The sequence below is a fragment of the Ambystoma mexicanum genome, chromosome 10 (genome assembly GCF_040938575.1).
Source record: "Ambystoma mexicanum isolate Mex_15411 chromosome 10, UKY_AmexF1_1, whole genome shotgun sequence".
NCBI lineage: Eukaryota > Metazoa > Chordata > Amphibia > Caudata > Ambystomatidae > Ambystoma > Ambystoma mexicanum.
The window spans coordinates 799,811,142-799,834,802 of record NC_090932.1 but is presented as its reverse complement, the minus strand read 5'-3'; the positions used below and the strand labels follow the sequence as shown (position 1 = coordinate 799,834,802).

At 46.9% G+C, this 23,661-nt stretch overlaps 1 protein-coding gene across 1 annotated transcript in view; it reads left to right on the top strand.

The window, feature by feature from the left end:
* LOC138491761 (NACHT, LRR and PYD domains-containing protein 1a allele 5-like) overlaps positions 1–23,661 on the top strand; it is a 421,673-nt gene that overhangs the window by 363,860 nt on the left and 34,152 nt on the right. Inside the window, exon 15 of the mRNA XM_069618461.1 lies at positions 1,496–1,756. Coding sequence (XP_069474562.1) covers positions 1,496–1,756 — 261 coding nt within the window. The remainder of the gene's footprint in view (positions 1–1,495; positions 1,757–23,661) is intronic.

The window sequence follows — 23,661 nt, the reverse complement described above, 5'->3', positions numbered from 1 at the left end:
TTTCTTTGTGTTCTTTTCAGGTAAGAAGCCTCCTAATTTCCTTCACGAAATTCATCCTGTTCACACCCTTTATTGCATAGGTCTGCCTTCCTCCCTGCCTCTCAGGGGGACATCCCCAGCACCACCATCCATATTCCCCCACACTCCTAGGCAACCCACTCCCATATGTGTATCCCCCATCCACTCCTCAGTCCGCTCACAATCCCCTCCCCGATTCACCCCACACCGCCTCCCACTTACTTCTCCTCCTCTGGCCTAGCCCGTCCTGTCCCCTTTCAGTTTATCTGTATTGCGCAGGGGACATTTCGCACTGGATTCTGTGCAAAACGTCTTCTGCGCAATACGTGGCACTTAGTCATAACTATATGTTGTAAAGAAAGCTGAAAGGCAGGTGAAAGAACTTAATATGACACCATATCATGTTCAGCCCCGGTTTCAGTGTTTCTGAGTTCAGAGAACAGCACAGTGGCAATACTGGAAGTGACATGACGGAAGTGACATGGCATCCCCATCTTACCTCTTTCACCCCATTATAACTCCCTGTCTACCAACACCAAGGACCTGATCACGAGTATGGATGTATTACACCCAGCAATTTGTCCAAACTATTTTTCTGTTACCATATGCAGTTATTACCGGGTGGCATAGTAGGTTCACAGTATTGAGAGGTATGCTGACCATACCTTTATTCCCCATTGTGCACAGTAAGTTATAAGTTATAGGCTTAATATCCTGACTCCTTTACATACTGCCCATAAGGAACGTGTTATTAGGATTTCAAAACATTCTCTTATCAAGTGTGGCCATATCTTTTCAGCAGTGGCAGCCTCTGCCTGCAAGTTGGCGCAAGCACCTCTAGATGGCGCCATTTCTGTTCCTAATTGATAGTAGATTTTCAGCTCATAAAATGTAGCTCCCGTTGGATCTGCATTGCTCTGGCGCAAATGCTCTGGCGCAAATGTAACATCTGCCCCTGCTTGAGTGACACCAGACACTGGGGCCGGAGCCCAGAGTCCTTAGAGTCCTAAGAGTGAGGAAGGGGTCTAGAAAGCCAGATGGTTCGCGGTAAAGTAGGATGGAGGGGAAATCTGTGGAAAGAGAGGTGGTAAATGGGAAAGTGCTTAGTCGAGAGCCCAAACCAGGCCTCTGAGCAAGTTCCACCATCACTTACAAAAGTTTAATTTGTGTTTACTTTAAAAGAATATGTTTTTGTTGCCTAGCAGCTGAATGGCACCATTTTGGTTATATGGGCAACCAGGTATTCTTTGTTGTGTTGTTTATTTATAATTATTTCTCAGAGCATTATTGAATTTTAAAACTAGTGTGTAGGTTACCAGTTCACAATATCTCTATGTATTCATTCTTACCCGATTTTAGATTTATTTTTGTACATTTATGAGCAGTAACATATTTCCTGATTTTGTCACCTCTATTCTAAACATGTATTGTGCACTGTGATCTTTTCTGTATATTGTCTTGAAATTTTGTTTTTCAGATAAGGTAACTGATCAACAGTTAATGGCCTTAGCTAGAAAGTTTGGAAAGACCTGGAGGGAATCTGCCATCCTTTGTCTTCATGTGGATATGAAGGATATTGAGGACATTGTGGCAAAAGAGGACGACATTACAATGCGGAAGTTCAGGGTGTTGATGAAGTGGCGGGACAAAGAACAAACAAATGCAACAGTGCAAAACCTGCACGAAAGATTGCTTACTCAAGATGATATTGATTATGAAGTCATCAAAGAACTGGAAGGTATACCTTTACTTTTGTCTTGTCTGTAAATGAATGTTCATTGTTGTCAACCCACACACACACACACACACACACACACACAAATACACACAGAAAGATGTTACTCATTGATACTTCAGCACGTTAAGTGATTGAAGCAAGCCACCCTTCAGCCCTATACCCATCTCTTAAATCCACTAGAGAAATGCTTTCCTCATTGCTAACCACTGTAATCTAATAACATGGTTCCAAGAAAGTCTGATCTGGGGGTAAATCATTGCTGGCACTCATTTCTAGCATCATGGGATCATTATTAAGTCATAAACACTGACTATCTCCATATGCATCTGGGATCTTTAAGCAATTTGCCAGAGAGTAAGCTCTATTATCATGTATCACCAAGTACACAGTTTAGGAAGTATATCCATTTTATTATTAACATTTGTAACAATAATTTAGAAATAACATCAGTGTTGCTTTAGAATAATCAATTTCCATCCACTTTAACAATGACAAAAGGCAAAGCTACAAACACCATCACTGCCAGAGGAGTAATGCACAGAATGTGACTTTTTGTTAGGTGAAGACGTTTTTCACATTTGTTTCTCCAGAAATGTTCCCTATGTTGACCTGCTTCGGAGGCAGCAGGTCCACTCTGTTTGACACTTGTGGGGAAAAGTTATGGAAAGGGGAGCGTACAGTATGTATAGCGTTTCTTTCTGATAGTCACTCTTAAGAAGAGTGTTAGGTTAATCAGAAAATGTTGTACTGAAAGCTTTGGGCTGTTGGATGATCTGGACTGTATACTAAGCTGAAGGCATCCTCTGAGATGCACTCTGTATCCTCAGCATTTGGGCCAGCGCTGGCAAAAGACCCAAGAATGAGGGCTCCCAGTCCTCTGAAGAGTCTGTGGCTAGTGCTCATACTCCTGCAGTCTCTCTGAAGGGGGTAGTATCACAATCAATACCACTTGAAGCCAAGAGTTTTTCCAGCAGCTCATCATTGAGGTCACTCTTGACGTTAAGAATCTCGACATCGGCAAGCTCCCCATCAAAGAGCTTGCTGTTGAGGTCTATTTTCTCAGTCAGGGTTTCCCATTCTTTCTCAGAGGACTGGATTATCTAGACTTTCCTACACATCTCAAAATAAAATGGGACTCTTAACAGAGTTCTGCCCTCCCACACCTCTGAGAGATCTGGCATATCTATCCAGCCAGATGTGATTAAAATCACAACTGAAATAGGACAAAAAACAATTGCACAATTTTTCAAGGAAATTATGTTTGTGTCATCTCGCAACCTTCTCCGCAATCTTTATGGTGTCTGCAGCCTAGATCAGGGAGAAGGGCAGAGTAGGATGGGAATCTTGCTTCCTCCCTTGATTCCCCCATGGACAAAGAGCATGGCAAAGTATGTCTCCTCTTTACATCTATGACAGGGCAGTGCAGTCACTATTTTTGCTGATTGCATTCACATACTGGAAACCTTGAGGTTTTCTTCATTCACCTGCGTTCTTAGGAAATCTATAATGTCGAGCAGAATTATTCTGAAGAAAGGCAAACAAACAGCCCTCTTTCCGAGTATGCCATGTGAACATGGCTGCTAAGGACATGACTGTGGAGATGGATGTTAGGGAGAATTCTCTTCTAAGGCTAATTTACCTTACCTATAGAGTCCTCCAGCAGCTTTGCTGTATTTGAAGGGTTTATTTGTTTCTCCTGCTAAGAGTGAGACTCTTTTTCCCACTCTTAGATATGTTGCTGATGTGTGTTTTAGGCTATTTTGTGTGCTTATGGTCTATGTGGTTTTTCTCACCCTCATAGGTATCATCTTTTTACATGTGTGTTACACTGCACCCTCAGTGCAGTAACACAAGGGTGTCATAGAGACCCCCAAACATAGACTCCATACCCTGGGACTGACTACTGTCTCCCAGGGCGTGTAAATTACCATTGACTTTACTAGTCGATAGTTATGAACAAAACCAGTACAACCCATCTTACTATGGAAGTACTGGAAAGGGTTAATAGTTTTTCCCTGGTGTTCATTTTTGAGAGGGTATCGTCCAGTCCCTCTCTCCAAAGTTTCTGGCTGGTGGCAGTGGTTACTACCGTAAATATTCGACCGCAAATATTTCCCTATGGGATTTTCCCATTGGTCGAGGCTACCACTTTTACTGACAGCCTCTAACATACCACCGGTTTATTTTAATATTATCGGTTTATTTTAATATTAACTTTACTCTTAGGTTTTTATTGCCAGATCTTTGATAATAATTCTTTCTCGTGTTTTCACTGAAATCCTAAACCAGGTCGGCGATCCTTTGTTCGTCCTTTTGGCGGGCTTCTGCACAGAAGCCCTCCTTTTGGCGTCACTGAGTCTTGGGTAGACAGGATGTGTGGGAGGGGGAATAGGCACCCTGGACAGGGTTACCTAGGCAACCCAAGTCGCACTCTGCCCTGATAGGTTGGGGGCTATGCCGCCAGGATAGCCACCCAACTGTGTGAGTGACAGCTCGGCTGTATGAATGTTTTTTTTTTTGCATAAAAGCAGGGCTCCGAGGACTGGAGGACAAGACGTCGCCACTGGAACTAAGAAACCCGAAGAGGAGAAAAGCTGAAGACATCTGCAACGACTGAACCACCAGCGAAGCCCTGCTGCAAATCCTCACCACTTTTCTCCAACGACTCGAGAAGATCTTCACCTGCAAGAGTCTTCTTCCCTTGAGCTGGTGGGGCCAACCAGTTCGCCAATCACCTTCCAGGACCTGCCTTGGTCGAATCGCCAGTGCCAAGCACTAGGAGACCGGATAGCCAGGCACACGTCCACCACGACCGCGATTTAAAGGAGCGTGCCTGTCATGATCTCTGCTTCCAAAAGGTCAGGGTTTTCCCAACTCCCTTGGAAGCAGATCCATAACCCAGGTTACGAGTGCCAACCAGTCCCAATTGGGACCTTTTGGACCCAGTCCTGGCGCCAGTGGCACCAGGCTCATAAATATGCCCAGTCCCAGCGCTGGAAGCGCCGGGCTCATAATGCTTGGGTGGACTTACCTGCAGCAGACCATGCTGCTTACTTGCCTGCCAGTTGAGCCTCTGATCCTCTTCTGTTTGGAACTACTTTTCCTGTTGGATGGGGCAGGAGCCACTCCCTAGGTTCAGAACACTGGAACTCTTCTGGAAAGCAGGAACTCTTTTCTTACCTAGGCGTGTCTGTGGAAGGAGACACCTAAGCACTACAGGAGGCTATTTAAACCACACCCGATGGATGAATCTTGCTTTGCGTTATTCTGCATCCTCTGCAGCAGAACGCTCATCGTGTCTTCTGCATCTGATCCTGGGCCTAAGGAAAAAGGCTTACCATCCTGAATCCAGTCTTCAGCAACACCTATAAAGACAAGAAAGAACAGGTTAGCATTACGGTCTTCAGTGACAGCTCTTCACTTACATGGTCCATCGGCTGTCACCAACGCCTCGCGCTGCATTCCGGCATCTGAAAGACAAAGGCTTACCTACTCTTTGTGCGCTCCGGAGGTCTTCGCACTGCATTCCGGCATCTGAAAGACAAAAGCTTACCAACTCTTCGCACGCTCCGGAGGCCTTCGGCGCTGCATCCCGCACCTGAAAGACAAAACAAGGTGCGTTTAAAGACATTGGGGAACTTTAATACTCACGTGCCATTACTCCTCTCCACATCTAACCCAGTGGGTATTCCGGCACCCTGCAGCCGCTCCGAACTTGTACCTGCAAAATAAAAAGACAGTTAGAGCGCAACGTGAAGCAGGCAACAAGCGCTTACTTAAGTGCTTCCAGGCGCTTCTATTCATCACACGGGCTCCATCTTCAACTCACTTCAGCCCGTCATCTGCCATCGCCAGAACCCTGCAAAACAAGAGACATCATTACTAAAGAATTTTAAAGACATTAGAATTACTCGAAACTTACCGTTCGTGCAGTAAACGACGGACAGCAGTCCTCTGAAGTCAAGACGCCTGCTCCCCTTATCCAGTGAAGAAACTGGTTACAGCACCCTGCCCCGAGGCAGATGGAGAGCACGGCGTTCACTTACCTAAGACATCTTACCCTTCGAGTCAGACATACAGTGCACAGAGGTCCAGCCCAAAGAGCCAACCGTGTGTTACACATCACCTTTGAAGATACGGTATACGCCCAGTCAAGACCGGCGCCTCTACGGGAATCAGGTGAGCGTTACAGAACGCAAAGCCTACCGCAAAACTCCCGTCCAGGCGCTATGGAGACCTCGTATACCGACCAGCTAGCCCAGTTGCTTGGGGAACTAAGGGCAGAAGTGCATGCAGCCCATCAGGAAACGAACGCTCTAAGAAGGGAACTGATTATTTCCAAGGAGCGAACAGATGATCTCGCTAGACAATTGCTACAGTCACAAGCCGGACAGACCCCGTTACCCGCATCTGGGGGAAATCTTCCTTCTACATCCTCTATGAATCCAGTGCAGATCAACCTACCTGGGAATGTACCTCTGGCTCCGCCCGAACGATTTTCTGGTGACCCAAAGAGGTTTGCAGTATTTATCAATCAGTGCCGGTTGCATTTCTTATGCCGGCCAGCAGCCTTTCCAACTGATCAAGCTAAAGTAGCTTTCGTGCTTTCGTACCTTAGTGGCAATGCGGCAGACTGGTCGATCCCTCTAGTAAATCAAGATGATCCGGTCCTCCATGATTTTCAAGCTTTTCAGCTCAGTATGGAAAAACTGTTCGCAAGACATTCACAGGGGCAGGCCTTGGACAATGAGCTTCTTTCGTTGCGACAAGGTAATCAAGACCTTTTGGCTTATATTGCGTCTTTCAACAGACTGATAGTGGAAACTCAATGGCCTGAGGACAAAAGGATTACACTGTTTTATAGAGGTCTACGTGGAGAGCTCAAAGATGTGTTAGCCCAAGTAGTGAATCCCCCACAAGATTGTTCGGACTATATAGACTTAGTCGTTCAAATAGATCACAGACTGCAGAACAGGAAGGCCGATCATTCCAAGTTTGATGCTCGAGTATTTTCCAAACCGCCAACTCCTTCCAAAGGAGTAGACTCCGGGGAACCCATCAAATAGGGGGCCTGAAAGGTCCTCTAACACAAAAGGAGCGGGAAAGGAGAAAACAGTTGCAATTATGCCTATATTGCGGAAACTCAGGGCACTTTCTTCGAGACTGTCCGGTGAAACCTGCCAAGAAGGCAGTAGGAGCTGCAGTTACCAAAGTTACAAACTCTGAGCAGAGAAACGACCTCGCCCGACAAGAATAGAGGTCCTCTTGCCGAGCGTGAAAACCAGTTCCGTGACCTCGCATTTCGTGATACCTATGGTCCTCATTAGCCCTGATAATCCGGATCGATTACATGCAATTGAAGCTTACGTCGACAGTGGTGCCATCGGCAATTATGTGGATCATGAAAGGGTTTTGAGGATGAATCTAACTCTTTGTCCCAAGGCTGTAAAGGACGTCATTACTACGGTGGATGGAACGGAGATAGCCTCCGGACCAGTAACGCATACCACTCAAGAAGTGACGCTAGTAAGTCAAGATGGACACCATGAGAAGATCGTGTTCGATGTGATCAAGGCTCCTCAGTTTCAGATTATTCTAGGAATACCTTGGTTAGAGAAACACAATCCTCTGATCGATTGGCGAGCAAGAACGGTCCAGTTTCCAGAATGTGTCTCTACTTGTCACCCTCCACCTGGTGTTGCACTGGCAGCAATTTCTTCAGAGACTCCCCAGTTACCTCCCGAATACCTAGAATACCAAGATGTTTTCCGGAAGGATCATGTAACGCTCACCTGATTCTCGCAGAGGCGCCGGTCTTGACTGGGCGACTACCGTATCTTCAAAGGTGATGTGTAGCACCCGGTTGGCTCTTTGGGCTGGACCTCTGTGCACTGTATGCCTGACGTGTAGAGTAAGATGTCTGCAGATAGAAAATATGGGGTTAATGAACTGGGGTTATTGGGGTGTCCCTATCTCTTTCCTCTTCTCCTCTCCTGTAGACCCCCAAAGGTTAACGCTCTCACCTTAGGTAAGTGAATGCCGAGCTCTCCATCTGCCTCGGGGCAGGGAGCTGTAACCAGTTTCTTCACTAGATAGGTAGCGCAGGCCTCTTGACTTCAGAGGACTGCTGTCCGTCGTTTACTGCACGAACGGTGAGTTTCGAGTCATTCAAATGTCTTTAAAGTCTTTAGTAATGATGTCTCTTGTTTTGCAGGGTTCCGGCGATGGCGGATGACGGGCTGAAGTGAGTTGAAGATGGAGCCCGTGTGATGAATAGAAGCGCCTGGAAGCACGTAAGTAAGCGCTTGTTGCCTGCTTCACTATGCGCTCTAACTGTCTTTTTATTTTGCAGGTACGAGTTCGGAGCGGCTGCAGGGTGCCGGAATACCCACTGGATTAGATGTGGAAAGGAGTAATGGCACGTGAGTATTAAAGTTCCCCAATGTCTTTAAACGCACCTTGTTTTGTCTTTCAGATGCGGGATGCAGCGCCGAAGGCCTCCGGAGCGTGCAAAGAGTTGGTAAACTTTTGTCTTTCAGATGCCGGAATGCAGTGTGAAGACCTCCGGAGCGCACGAAGAGTAGGTAAGCCTTTGCCTTTCAGATGCCGGAATGCTAACCTGTTCTTTCTTGTCTTTATAGGTGTTGCTGAAGACTGGATTCAGGATGGTAAGCCTTTGCCTTTCAGATGCCGGAATGCTAACCTGTTCTTTCTTGTCTTTATAGGTGTTGCTGAAGACTGGATTCAGGATGGTAAGCCTTTTTCCTTAGGCCCAGGACCGGATGCAGAAGACACGATGAGCGTTCTGCTGCAGAGGTTGCAGAATAACGCAAAGCAAGATTCATCCACCGGGTGTGGTTTAAATAGCCTCCTGTAGTGCTTAGGTGTCTCCTTCCACAGCCACGCCTAAGTAAGAAAAGAGTTCCTGGTAAGAAAAGAGTTCCTGCCTTCCAGAAGAGTTCCAGTGTTCTGAATCTAGGGAGTGGCTCCAGCCCCACCCAACAGGAAAAGTAGTTCCAAACAGAAGAGGATCAGAGGCTCAACTGGCAGGCAAGTAAGCAGCATGGTCTGCTGAAGGTAAGTCCACCCAAGCATTATGAGCCCGGCGCTTCCAGCGCTGGGACTGGGCATATTTATGAGCCTGGTGCCACTGGCGCCAGGACTGGGTCCAAAAGGTCCCAATTGGGACTGGTTGGCACTCGGAACCTGGGTTATGGATCTGCTTCCAAGGGAGTTGGGAAAACCCTGACCTTTTGGAAGCAGAGATCATGACAGTACCCCCCCTCAAGGCCCCTCCCAAACCGGGCTTCTCCGGGGGTTTTGGCTTGTCAGGAAATGTTCGGTGAAATCTTTTGATTAGGCGAGGAGCGTGGACATATTCAGCAGGTTCCCAGGATCTCTCTTGGGGGCCGTAGCCTTTCCAGTCAATTAGGTAGAATAGTTTAGATTTGGAGATCTTGGAGTCCAGAATGCTTTTGACTTCAAACTCGAGTTCTCCATCCACTAGGATAGGTTTTGGAGATTTGGTTAGTCGGGTTTGAGGTTGCACGGGTTTTAATAGAGAGACGTGGAAGACCGGATGTATCTTCATGTGCAGGGGCAAGTCCAACTTGACCGCTACTGGGTTTACTATGGTAGTGATGGAATAGGGACCAAGGTATCTTGGGTTGAATGTGCGTGGCCCTTTTAGAGATAGATATTTGGTGGATAACCAGACTTGATCCCCTACTTGATAGTGAGGGGCTTCCTTCCGATGTTGATCTGCTCCTTTCTTGTATTGTTCTTTAGCCCTTTGAAGGTGAGAAACAGCTTCCTTAAAGGCTTGGGTGATTGTAGAATGCAGGTAGTCTACTGCTGGTGTTTCAAGATCTTGGAGGGGATCCAACTCCGAGGTTCGAGGGTGACTGCCGTACAAAAGAAAAAACGGGGTTTTCCCAGTTCCCGAATGGACAGAGTTATTGTAGGCATACTCGGCTATCCAAAGGATATCTTTCCAAGTTTTTTCAGTTTGTTGCAGCATGCAGCGTAAATACTGTTCCAGAGTTTGATTGGTCCTCTCGGTTTGTCCGTCGGTCTGAGGGTGGTGACTGGTCGATAGTCTCACATCAATTTGAGCCGACCGACAGCAACTTCGCCAAAAATGAGAAATAAATTGACTACCTCGATCCGAAATTAGAACCGAAGGAAAACCGTGCAGTCGGACGATGTTTTCGAGAAATTCTCGGGCCAGAGTTGCTGCTGTTGGCAAGCCTTTGAGCGGAATGAAATGCGCCATCTTGGAGAATAAGTCCACGATTACTAGAATCGTATTGTATCCGGAGCATGGAGGTAGATCGGTGATGAAGTCCATAGAAAGCGTATGCCAAGGGCGAGGTGGGATGTCAATAGGGCGTAAGAGGCCTGCTGGTCTTTCCTTTTGACTCTTGTTTTGGGCGCATACTCCACAGGACATTATAAAGTCTCTGATATCTTTTTTCCAAGACGGCCACCAGAAGTAGCGCTTGATCTTTTCTGAGGTCTTGGCTATACCGGGATGACCTTCCATTAAAGAGTCGTGATAACAAGAGATTACTTTTTTCTGTAAATCTGTGCTGGGTAGGTATAATCGTTCTTGGAAATACAATAAGTTGTCCTTTACTGCAAAGTCCTTTCCCTGCAGATGCCAATTCTGTATGTCTGCTGGAGTTACAAGTTGCCTGGCTTTATCCTTAACTTCCTCTATGGATTCTGTGGCGATTACACCCAGAATTCTTTGTTCGGGAATGATTGGTACAGGTTTAGGGTTGACCAAGTGTTCTTCCACTCCCATCCGAGAAAGGGCATCGGCTTTACCGTTCTTTGTACCAGGTCGATAGGTAATTATGAAGTCAAACTCGGCAAAGAATAATGCCCAACGGAGTTGTCTAGAGGATTGGGCTTTTGCGGTCTTCAAATATTGCAGGTTTCGGTGATCCGTAATCACAGTAACGGTGTGTCGGGCCCCCAGCAGATAATGCCGCCAAGCCTTAAAGGCAGACTTGATAGCCAGAAGTTCCTTGTCAGTAATCGTGTAATTGATTTCAGGAGGCGAGAATTTGCGGGACCAAAATGCCACGGGATGCAACTGATTGGTTACCGGGTCCTTTTGTGATAGAACTGCCCCCATGGCAAGGCTTGAAGCATCAGTTTCCACGATGTAGGGGAGTTCGGGGCGAGGGTGTTTTAAGATTGGTGCAGAGATAAATTTAGTCTTCAAATCCTGGAAAGCTTGTTCCGCCTCGGTAGACCATTCAAAACGTTTGTTTTTCTTTAACAAGGCAGTGATGGGCTGGACTATTCGAGAGAATTCGGGGATAAACCTGCGGTAAAAGTTAGCGAAGCCTAACATGCTTTGCACACCTTTTACGGAGGATGGTGATGGCCATTTGAGAACTGCATCGACCTTCTTTGAATCCATACGCACTCCGCCAGGTGATAATATGAATCCCAAGAATTCAACTTCAGTCACGTTGAAAACACATTTTTCCAACTTAGCGAAAAGTTTGTGTTGACGCAATCTTTCGAGGACCATTTTCACGTGTTTCCGATGTTCAGATTCCGATGAAGAATAAACGAGGATGTCGTCAATGTAAACAACAACACATACATCTATGAGCTCTCTGAGGACATCGTTCATAAAATATTGAAAGGCGGCCGGGGCATTGAAAAGTCTGAAGGGCATGACCTGATATTCAAATAGCCCATACTTGGTGCGGAAGGCCGTCTTCCATTCATCGCCCTCTTTTACTCGTACCAAGTGGTAAGCTCCTCTAAGATCCAGCTTTGTATATATGCATGCTTTTCTGACTTGGTCCAGGAGTTCAGGGATCAAAGGTAACGGATATCTATTCTTAACGGTGATCTGGTTCAGGGAGCGATAATCGATACAAGTTCTAAGGTCTCCTTCCTTTTTTGGAACGAAGAACAAAGCTGAAGAAGCAGAGGACTTGGAAGGACGAATAAACCCATTTGCCAGGTATTGATCCATGTATTGTCGAAGGTGAAGGTTCTAGGCTCGGTGAGGGCATAAATTCTACTACAAGGAGGAGTAGATCCAGGTATCAGGTCTATCTGGCAGTCATAAGACCTATGAGGAGGTAGAGAGTTAGCCTGATCCTTCTGGAAAACATCTTGGTATTGTAGGTATTCGGGAGGTAACTGGGGAGTCTCTGAAGAAATTGCGGCCAGTGCAACACCAGGTGGAGGGTGACAAGTAGAGACACATTCTGGAAACTGGACCGTTCTTGCTCGCCAATCGATCAGAGGATTGTGTTTCTCTAACCAAGGTATTCCTAGAATAATCTGAAACTGAGAGGCCTTGATCACATCGAACACGATCTTCTCATGGTGTCCATCTAGACTTACTAGCGTCACCTCTTGAGTGGTATGCGTTACTGGCCCGGAGGCTATCTCCGTACCATCCACCGTAGTAATGACGTCCTTTACAGCCTTGGGACAAAGAGTTAGATTCATCCTCAAAACCATTTCATGATCCACATAATTGCCGATGGCACCGCTGTCGACGTAAGCTTCAATTGCATGTAATCGATCCGGATTATCAGGGCTAATGAGGACCATAGGTATCACGAAATGCGAGGTCACGGAACTGGTTTTCACGCTCGGCAAGAGGACCTCTATTCTTGTCGGGCGAGGTCGTTTCCCTGCTCAGAGTTTGTAACTTTGGTAACTGCAGCTCCTACTGCCTTCTTGGCAGGTTTCACCGGACAGTCTCGAAGAAAGTGCCCTGAGTTTCCGCAATATAGGCATAATTGCAACTGTTTCCTCCTTTCCCGCTCCCTTTGTGTTAGAGGACCTTTCAGACCCCCTATTTGCATGGGTTCCCCGGAGTCTACTCCTTTGGAAGGAGTTGGCGGTTTGGAAAATACTCGAGCATCAAACTTGGAACGATCGGCCTTCCTGTTCTGCAGCCTGTGATCTATTTGAACGACCAAGTCTATATAATCCGAACAGTCTTGTGGGGGATTCACTACTTGGGCTAAAACGTCTTTGAGCTCTCCACGTAGACCTCTATAAAACAGCGTAATCCTTTTGTCCTCAGGCCATTGAGTTTCCACTATTAGTCTATTGAAAGATGCAATATAAGCCAAAAGGTCTTGATTACCCTGTCGCAACGAAAGAAGCTCATTGTCCAAGGCCTGCCCCTGTGAATGTCTTGCGAACAGTTTTTCCATACTAAGCTGAAAGGCTTGAAAATCATGGAGAAGCGGATCATCTTGATTAACTAGAGGGATCGACCAGTCTGCCGCATTGCCACTAAGGTACGAAAGTACAAAAGCTACTTTTGCTTGATCAGTTGGAAAGGCTGCTGGCCGGCATAAGAAGTGCAACCGGCACTGATTGATAAATACTGCAAACCTCTTTGGGTCACCAGAAAATCGTTCGGGCGGAGCCAGAGGTACATTCCCAGGTAGGTTGATCTGCACTGGATTCATAGAGGATGTTGAAGGAAGATTTGCCCCTGATGCGGGTAACGGGGTCTGTCCGGCTTGCGACTGTAGCACTTGTCTAGCAAGATTGTCTGTTCTCTCCTTGGAAATAATTAGTTCCCTTCTTAGAGCATTCGTTTCCTGACGAGCTGCATGCACTTCTGCCCTTAGTTCCCCAAGTAACCGGGCTAGGGGGTCAGTATCCGAGGTTTCCATAGCGCCTGGGCGAGAGTTTTGCGGTAGGCTTTGCATTCTGTAACGCTCACCTGATTCTCGCAGAGGCGCCGGTCTTGACTGGGCGACTACCGTATCTTCAAAGGTGATGTGTAGCACCCGGTTGGCTCTTTGGGCTGGACCTCTGTGCACTGTATGCCTGACGTGTAGAGTAAGATGTCTGCAGATAGAAAATATGGGGTTAATGAACTGGGGTTATTGGGGTGTCCCTATTTCTTTCCTCTTCTCCTCTCCTGTAGACCCCCAAAGGTTAACGCTCTCACCTTAGGTAAGTGAATGCCGAGCTCTCCATCTGCCTCGGGGCAGGGAGCTGTAACCAGTTTCTTCACTGGATAGGTAGCGCAGGCCTCTTGACTTCAGAGGACTGCTGTCCGTCGTTTACTGCACGAACGGTGAGTTTCGAGTCATTCAAATGTCTTTAAAGTCTTTAGTATTGATGTCTCTTGTTTTGCAGGGTTCCGGCGATGGCGGATGACGGGCTGAAGTGAGTTGAAGATGGAGCCCGTGTGATGAATAGAAGCGCCTGGAAGCACGTAAGTAAGCGCTTGTTGCCTGCTTCACTATGCGCTCTAACTGTCTTTTTATTTTGCAGGTACGAGTTCGGAGCGGCTGCAGGGTGCCGGAATACCCACTGGATTAGATGTGGAAAGGAGTAATGGCACGTGAGTATTAAAGTTCCCCAATGTCTTTAAACGCACCTTGTTTTGTCTTTCAGATGCGTGATGCAGCGCCGAAGGCCTCCGGAGCGTGCAAAGAGTTGGTAAACTTTTGTCTTTCAGATGCCGGAATGCAGTGTGAAGACCTCCGGAGCGCACGAAGAGTAGGTAAGCCTTTGCCTTTCAGATGCCGGAATGCTAACCTGTTCTTTCTTGTCTTTATAGGTGTTGCTGAAGACTGGATTCAGGATGGTAAGCCTTTGCCTTTCAGATGCCGGAATGCTAACCTGTTCTTTCTTGTCTTTATAGGTGTTGCTGAAGACTGGATTCAGGATGGTAAGCCTTTTTCCTTAGGCCCAGGACCGGATGCAGAAGACACGATGAGCGTTCTGCTGCAGAGGTTGCAGAATAACGCAAAGCAAGATTCATCCACCGGGTGTGGTTTAAATAGCCTCCTGTAGTGCTTAGGTATCTCCTTCCACAGCCACGCCTAAGTAAGAAAAGAGTTCCTGGTAAGAAAAGAGTTCCTGCCTTCCAGAAGAGTTCCAGTGTTCTGAATCTAGGGAGTGGCTCCAGCCCCACCCAACAGGAAAAGTAGTTCCAAACAGAAGAGGATCAGAGGCTCAACTGGCAGGCAAGTAAGCAGCATGGTCTGCTGAAGGTAAGTCCACCCAAGCATTATGAGCCCGGCGCTTCCAGCGCTGGGACTGGGCATATTTATGAGCCTGGTGCCACTGGCGCCAGGACTGGGTCCAAAAGGTCCCAATTGGGACTGGTTGGCACTCGGAACCTGGGTTATGGATCTGCTTCCAAGGGAGTTGGGAAAACCCTGACCTTTTGGAAGCAGAGATCATGACAGATCAGGCTAACTCTCTACCTCCTCATAGGTCTTATGACTGCCAGATAGACCTGATACCTGGATCTACTCCTCCTTGTAGTAGAATTTATGCCCTCACCGAGCCTGAGAACCTTCACCTGCGACAATACCTGGATCAATACCTGGCAAATGGGTTTATTCGTCCTTCCAAGTCCCCTGCTTCTTCAGCTTTGTTCTTCGTTCCAAAAAAGGAAGGAGACCTTAGAACTTGTATAGATTATCGCTCCCTGAACCAGATCACCGTCAAGAATAGATATCCGTTACCTTTGATCCCTGAACTCCTGGACCAAGAAAGAAAAGCATGCATATATACAAAGCTGGATCTTAGAGGAGCCTACCACTTGGTACGAGTAAAAGAGGGCGATGAATGGAAGACGGCCTTCCGCACCAAATATGGGCTATTTGAATATCAGGTCATGCCCTTCGGACTTTGCAATGCCCCGGCCGCCTTTCAATATTTTATGAACGATGTCCTCAGAGAGCTCATAGATGTGTGTGTTGTTGTTTACATTGACGACATCCTCGTTTATTCTTCATCGGAATCTGAACATCGGAAACACGTGAAAATAGTCCTCGAAAGATTGCGTCAACACAAACTTTTCGCTAAATTGGAAAAATGTGTTTTCAACGTGACTGAATCTTGGGATTCATATTATCACCTAGCGGAGTGCGTATGGATTCAAAGAAGGTCGATGCAGTTCTCAAATGGCCATCACCATCCTCCGTAAAAGGTGTGCAAAGCATGTTAGGCTTCGCTAACTTTTACCGCAGGTTTATCCCCGAATTTTCTCGAATAGTCCAGCCCATCACTGCCTTGTTAAAGAAAAACAAACGTTTTGAATGGTCTACCGAGGCGGAACAAGCTTTCCAGGATTTGAAGACTAAATTTATCTCTGCACCAATCTTAAAACACCCTCGCCCCGAACTCCCCGACATCGTGGAAACTGATGCTTCAAGCCTTGCCATGGGGGCAGTTCTATCACAAAAGGACCCGGTAACCAATCAGTTGCATCCCGTTGCATTTTGGTCCCGCAAATTCTCGCCTCCTGAAATCAATTACACGATTACTGACAAGGAACTTCTGGCTATCAAGTCTGCCTTTAAGGCTTGGCGCCATTATCTGCTGGGGGCCCGACACACCGTTACTGTGATTACGGATCACCGAAACATGCAATATTTGAAAACCGCAAAAGCCCAATCCTCTAGACAACTCCGTTGGGCATTATTCTTTGCCGAGTTTGACTTCATAATTACCTATCGACCTGGTACAAAAAACGATAAAGCTGATGCCCTTTCTCGGATGGGAGTGGAAGAACACTTGATCAACCCTAAACCTGTACCAATCATTCCCGAACAAAGAATTCTGGGTGTAATCGCCACACAATCCATAGAGGAAGTTAAGGATCAAGCCAGGCAACTTGTAACTCCAGCAGACATACAGAATTGGCATCTGCAGGGAAAGGACTTTGCAGTAAAGGACAACTTATTGTATTTCCAAGAACGATTATACCTGCCCAGCACAGATTTACAGAAAAAAGTAATCTCTTGTTATCACGATTCTTTAATGGAAGGACATCCCGGTATGGCCAAGACCTCAGAAAAGATCAAGCGCTACTTCTGGTGGCCGTCTTGGAAAAAAGATATCAGAGACTTTATAATGTCCTGTGGAGTATGCGCCCAAAACAAGAGTCAAAAGGAAAGACCAGCAGGCCTCTTACGCCCTATTGACATCCCACCTCGCCCTTGGCATACGCTTTCTATGGACTTCATCACCGATCTACCTCCATGCTCCGGATACAATACGATTCTAGTAATCGTGGACTTATTCTCCAAGATGGTGCATTTCATTCCGCTCAAAGGCTTGCCAACAGCAGCAACTCTGGCCCGAGAATTTCTCGAAAACATCGTCCGACTGCACGGTTTTCCTTCGGTTCTAATTTTGGATCGAGGTAGTCAATTTATTTCTCATTTTTGGCAAAGTTGCTGTCGGTCGGCTCAAATTGATGTGAGACTATCGACCAGTCACCACCCTCAGACCGACGGACAAACCGAGAGGACCAATCAAACTCTGGAACAGTATTTACGCTGCATGCTGCAACAAACTGAAAAAACTTGGAAAGACATCCTTTGGATAGCCGAATATGCCTACAATAACTCTGTCCATTCGGGAACTGGGAAAACCCCGTTTTTTCTTTTATACGGCAGTCACCCTCGAACCTCGGAGTTGGATCCCCTCCAAGATCTTGAAACACCAGCAGTAGACTACCTGCATTCTACAATCACCCAAGCCTTTAAGGAAGCTGTTTCTCACCTTCAAAGGGCTAAAGAACAATACAAGAAAGGAGCAGATCAACATCGGAAGGAAGCCCCTCAATATCAAGTAGGGGATCAAGTCTGGTTATCCACCAAATATCTACCTCTAAAAGGGCCACGCACATTCAACCCAAGATACCTTGGTCCCTATTCCATCACTACCATAGTAAACCCAGTAGCGGTCAAGTTGGACTTGCCCCCGCACATGAAGGTACATCCGGTCTTCCACGTCTCTCTATTAAAACCCGTGCAACCTCAAACCCGACTAACTAAATCTCCAAAACCCATCCTAGTTGATGGAGAACTCGAGTTTGAAGTCAAAAGCATTCTGGACTCCAAGATCTCCAAATCTAAACTATTTTACCTAATTGACTGGAAAGGCTACGGCCCCCAAGAGAGATCCTGGGAACCTGCTGAATATGTCCACGCTCCTCGCCTAATCAAAAGATTTCACCGAACATTTCCTGACAAGCCAAAACCCCCGGAGAAGCCCGGTTTGGGAGGGGCCTTGAGGGGGGGTACTGTCATGATCTCTGCTTCCAAAAGGTCAGGGTTTTCCCAACTCCCTTGGAAGCAGATCCATAACCCAGGTTCCGAGTGCCAACCAGTCCCAATTGGGACCTTTTGGACCCAGTCCTGGCGCCAGTGGCACCAGGCTCATAAATATGCCCAGTCCCAGCGCTGGAAGCGCCGGGCCCATAATGCTTGGGTGGACTTACCTGCAGCAGACCATGCTGCTTACTTGCCTGCCAGTTGAGCCTCTGATCCTCTTCTGTTTGGAAGTACTTTTCCTGTTGGGTGGGGCAGGAGCCACTCCCTAGGTTCAGAACACTGGAACTCTTCTGGAAAGCAGGAACTCTTTTCTTACCTAGGCGTGGCTGTGGAAGGAGACACCTAAGCACTACAGGAGGCTATTTAAACCACACCCGATGGATGAATCTTGCTTTGCGTTATTCTGCATCCTCTGCAGCAGAACGCTCATCGTGTCTTTTGCATCTGATCCTGGGCCTAAGGAAAAAGGCTTACCATCCTGAATCCAGTCTTCAGCAACACCTATAAAGACAAGAAAGAACAGGTTAGCATTACGGTCTTCAGTGACAGCTCTTCACTTACCTGGTCCATCGGCTGTCACCAACGCCTCGCGCTGCATTCCGGCATCTGAAAGACAAAGGCTTACCTACTCTTCGTGCGCTCCGGAGGTCTTCGCACTGCATTCCGGCATCTGAAAGACAAAAGCTTACCAACTCTTCGCACGCTCCGGAGGCCTTCGGCGCTGCATCCCGCACCTGAAAGACAAAACAAGGTGCGTTTAAAGACATTGGGGAACTTTAATACTCACGTGCCATTACTCCTCTCCACATCTAACCCAGTGGGTATTCCGGCACCCTGCAGCCGCTCCGAACTTGTACCTGCAAAATAAAAAGACAGTTAGAGCGCAACGTGAAGCAGGCAACAAGCGCTTACTTACGTGCTTCCAGGCGCTTCTATTCATCACACGGGCTCCATCTTCAACTCACTTCAGCCCGTCATCTGCCATCGCCGGAACCCTGCAAAACAAGAGACATCATTACTAAAGACTTTTAAAGACATTAGAATTACTCGAAACTTACCGTTCGTGCAGTAAACGACGGACAGCAGTCCTCTGAAGTCAAGACGCCTGCTCCCCTTATCCAGTGAAGAAACTGGTTACAGCACCCTGCCCCGAGGCAGATGGAGAGCACGGCGTTCACTTACCTAAGACATCTTACCCTTCGAGTCAGACATACAGTGCACAGAGGTCCAGCCCAAAGAGCCAACCGTGTGTTACACATCACCTTTGAAGATACGGAATACGCCCAGTCAAGACCGGCGCCTCTACGGGAATCAGGTGAGCGTTACAGAACGCAAAGCCTACCGCAAAACTCCCGTCCAGGCGCTATGGAGACCTCGGATACCGACCAGCTAGCCCAGTTGCTTGGGGAACTAAGGGCAGAAGTGCATGCAGCCCGTCAGGAAACGAACGCTCTAAGAAGGGAACTGATTATTTCCAAGGAGCGAACAGATGATCTCGCTAGACAATTGCTACAGTCACAAGCCGGACAGACCCCGTTACCCGCATCTGGGGGAAATCTTCCTTCTACATCCTCTATGAATCCAGTGCAGATCAACCTACCTGGGAATGTACCTCTGGCTCCGCCCGAACGATTTTCTGGTGACCCAAAGAGGTTTGCAGTATTTATCAATCAGTGCCGGTTGCATTTCTTATGCCGGCCAGCAGCCTTTCCAACTGATCAAGCTAAAGTAGCTTTCGTGCTTTCGTACCTTAGTGGCAATGCGGCAGACTGGTCGATCCCTCTAGTAAATCAAGATGATCCGGTCCTCCATGATTTTCAAGCTTTTCAGCTCAGTATGGAAAAACTGTTCGCAAGACATTCACAGGGGCAGGCCTTGGACAATGAGCTTCTTTCGTTGCGACAAGGTAATCAAGACCTTTTGGCTTATATTGCGTCTTTCAACAGACTGATAGTGGAAACTCAATGGCCTGAGGACAAAAGGATTACGCTGTTTTATAGAGGTCTACGTGGAGAGCTCAAAGATGTGTTAGCCCAAGTAGTGAATCCCCCACAAGATTGTTCGGACTATATAGACTTAGTCGTTCAAATAGATCACAGACTGCAGAACAGGAAGGCCGATCGTTCCAAGTTTGATGCTCGAGTATTTTCCAAACCGCCAACTCCTTCCAAAGGAGTAGACTCCGGGGAACCCATGCAAATAGGGGGCCTGAAAGGTCCTCTAACACAAAAGGAGCGGGAAAGGAGAAAACAGTTGCAATTATGCCTATATTGCGGAAACTCAGGGCACTTTCTTCGAGACTGTCCGGTGAAACCTGCCAAGAAGGCAGTAGGAGCTGCAGTTACCAAAGTTACAAACTCTGAGCAGGGAAACGACCTCGCCCGACAAGAATAGAGGTCCTCTTGCCGAGCGTGAAAACCAGTTCCGTGACCTCGCATTTCGTGATACCTATGGTCCTCATTAGCCCTGATAATCCGGATCGATTACATGCAATTGAAGCTTACGTCGACAGCGGTGCCATCGGCAATTATGTGGATCATGAAATGGTTTTGAGGATGAATCTAACTCTTTGTCCCAAGGCTGTAAAGGACGTCATTACTACGGTGGATGGAACGGAGATAGCCTCCGGACCAGTAACGCATACCACTCAAGAAGTGACGCTAGTAAGTCAAGATGGACACCATGAGAAGATCGTGTTCGATGTGATCAAGGCTCCTCAGTTTCAGATTATTCTAGGAATACCTTGGTTAGAGAAACACAATCCTCTGATCGATTGGCGAGCAAGAACGGTCCAGTTTCCAGAATGTGTCTCTACTTGTCACCCTCCACCTGGTGTTGCACTGGCAGCAATTTCTTCAGAGACTCCCCAGTTACCTCCCGAATACCTAGAATACCAAGATGTTTTCCGGAAGGATCAGGCTAACTCTCTACCTCCTCATAGGTTTTATGACTGCCAGATAGACCTGATACCTGGATCTACTCCTCCTTGTAGTAGAATTTATGCCCTCACCGAGCCTGAGAACCTTCACCTGCGACAATACCTGGATCAATACCTGGCAAATGGGTTTATTCGTCCTTCCAAGTCCCCTGCTTCTTCAGCTTTGTTCTTCGTTCCAAAAAAGGAAGGAGACCTTAGAACTTGTATAGATTATCGCTCCCTGAACCAGATCACCGTCAAGAATAGATATCCGTTACCTTTGATCCCTGAACTCCTGGACCAAGTCAGAAAAGCATGCATATATACAAAGCTGGATCTTAGAGGAGCCTACCACTTGGTACGAGTAAAAGAGGGCGATGAATGGAAGACGGCCTTCCGCACCAAATATGGGCTATTTGAATATCAGGTCATGCCCTTCGGACTTTGCAATGCCCCGGCCGCCTTTCAATATTTTATGAACGATGTCCTCAGAGAGCTCATAGATGTGTGTGTTGTTGTTTACATTGACGACATCCTCGTTTATTCTTCATCGGAATCTGAACATCGGAAACACGTGAAAATGGTCCTCGAAAGATTGCGTCAACACAAACTTTTCGCTAAATTGGAAAAATGTGTTTTCAACGTGACTGAAGTTGAATTCTTTGGATTCATATTATCACCTAGCGGAGTGCGTATGGATTCAAAGAAGGTCGATGCAGTTCTCAAATGGCCATCACCATCCTCCGTAAAAGGTGTGCAAAGCATGTTAGGCTTCGCTAACTTTTACCGCAGGTTTATCCCCGAATTTTCTCGAATAGTCCAGCCCATCACTGCCTTGTTAAAGAAAAACAAACGTTTTGAATGGACTACCGAGGTGGAACAAGCTTTCCAGGATTTGAAGACTAAATTTATCTCTGCACCAATCTTAAAACACCCTCGCCCCGAACTCCCCTACATCGTGGAAACTGATGCTTCAAGCCTTGCCATGGGGGCAGTTCTATCACAAAAGGACCCGGTAACCAATCAGTTGCATCCCGTGGCATTTTGGTCCCGCAAATTCTCGCCTCCTGAAATCAATTACACGATTACTGACAAGGAACTTCTGGCTATCAAGTCTGCCTTTAAGGCTTGGCGCCATTATCTGCTGGGGGCCCGACACACCGTTACTGTGATTACGGATCACCGAAACATGCAATATTTGAAAACCGCAAAAGCCCAATCCTCTAGACAACTCCGTTGGGCATTATTCTTTGCCGAGTTTGACTTCATAATTACCTATCGACCTGGTACAAAAAACGATAAAGCTGATGCCCTTTCTCGGATAGGAGTGGAAGAACACTTGATCAACCCTAAACCTGTACCAATCATTCCCGAACAAAGAATTCTGGGTGTAATCGCCACACAATCCATAGAGGAAGTTAAGGATCAAGCCAGGCAACTTGTAACTCCAGCAGACATACAGAATTGGCATCTGCAGGGAAAGGACTTTGCAGTAAAGGACAACTTATTGTATTCCCAAGAACGATTATACCTGCCCAGCACAGATTTACAGAAAAAAGTAATCTCTTGTTATCACGATTCTTTAATGGAAGGACATCCCGGTATAGCCAAGACCTCAGAAAAGATCAAGCGCTACTTCTGGTGGCCGTCTTGGAAAAAAGATATCAGAGACTTTATAATGTCCTGTGGAGTATGCGCCCAAAACAAGAGTCAAAAGGAAAGACCAGCAGGCCTCTTACGCCCTATTGACATCCCACCTCGCCCTTGGCATACGCTTTCTATGGACTTCATCACCGATCTACCTCCATGCTCCGGATACAATACGATTCTAGTAATCGTGGACTTATTCTCCAAGATGGCGCATTTCATTCCGCTCAAAGGCTTGCCAACAGCAGCAACTCTGGCCCGAGAATTTCTCGAAAACATCGTCCGATTGCACGGTTTTCCTTCGGTTCTAATTTCGGATCGAGGTAGTCAATTTATTTCTCATTTTTGGCGAAGTTGCTGTCGGTCGGCTCAAATTGATGTGAGACTATCGACCAGTCACCACCCTCAGACCGACGGACAAACCGAGAGGACCAATCAAACTCTGGAACAGTATTTACGCTGCATGCTGCAACAAACTGAAAAAACTTGGAAAGACATCCTTTGGATAGCCGAATATGCCTACAATAACTCTGTCCATTCGGGAACTGGGAAAACCCCGTTTTTTCTTTTATACGGCAGTCACCCTCGAAGCTCGGAGTTGGATCCCCTCCAAGATCTTGAAACACCAGCAGTAGACTACCTGCATTCTACAATCACCCAAGCCTTTAAGGAAGCTGTTTCTCACCTTCAAAGGGCTAAAGAACAATACAAGAAAGGAGCAGATCAACATCGGAAGGAAGCCCCTCAATATCAAGTAGGGGATCAAGTCTGGTTATCCACCAAATATCTACCTCTAAAAGGGCCACGCACATTCAACCCAAGATACCTTGGTACCTATTCCATCACTACCATAGTAAACCCAGTAGCGGTCAAGTTGGACTTGCCCCCGCACATGAAGGTACATCCGGTCTTCCACGTCTCTCTATTAAAACCCGTGCAACCTCAAACCCGACTAACTAAATCTCCAAAACCCATCCTAGTTGATGGAGAACTCGAGTTTGAAGTCAAAAGCATTCTGGACTCCAAGATCTCCAAATCTAAACTATTTTACCTAATTGACTGGAAAGGCTACGGCCCCCCAAGAGAGATCCTGGGAACCTGCTGAATATGTCCACGCTCCTCGCCTAATCAAAAGATTTCACCAAACATTTCCTGACAAGCCAAAACCCCCGGAGAAGCCCGGTTTGGGAGGGGCCTTGAGGGGGGGTACTGTCATGATCTCTGCTTCCAAAAGGTCAGGGTTT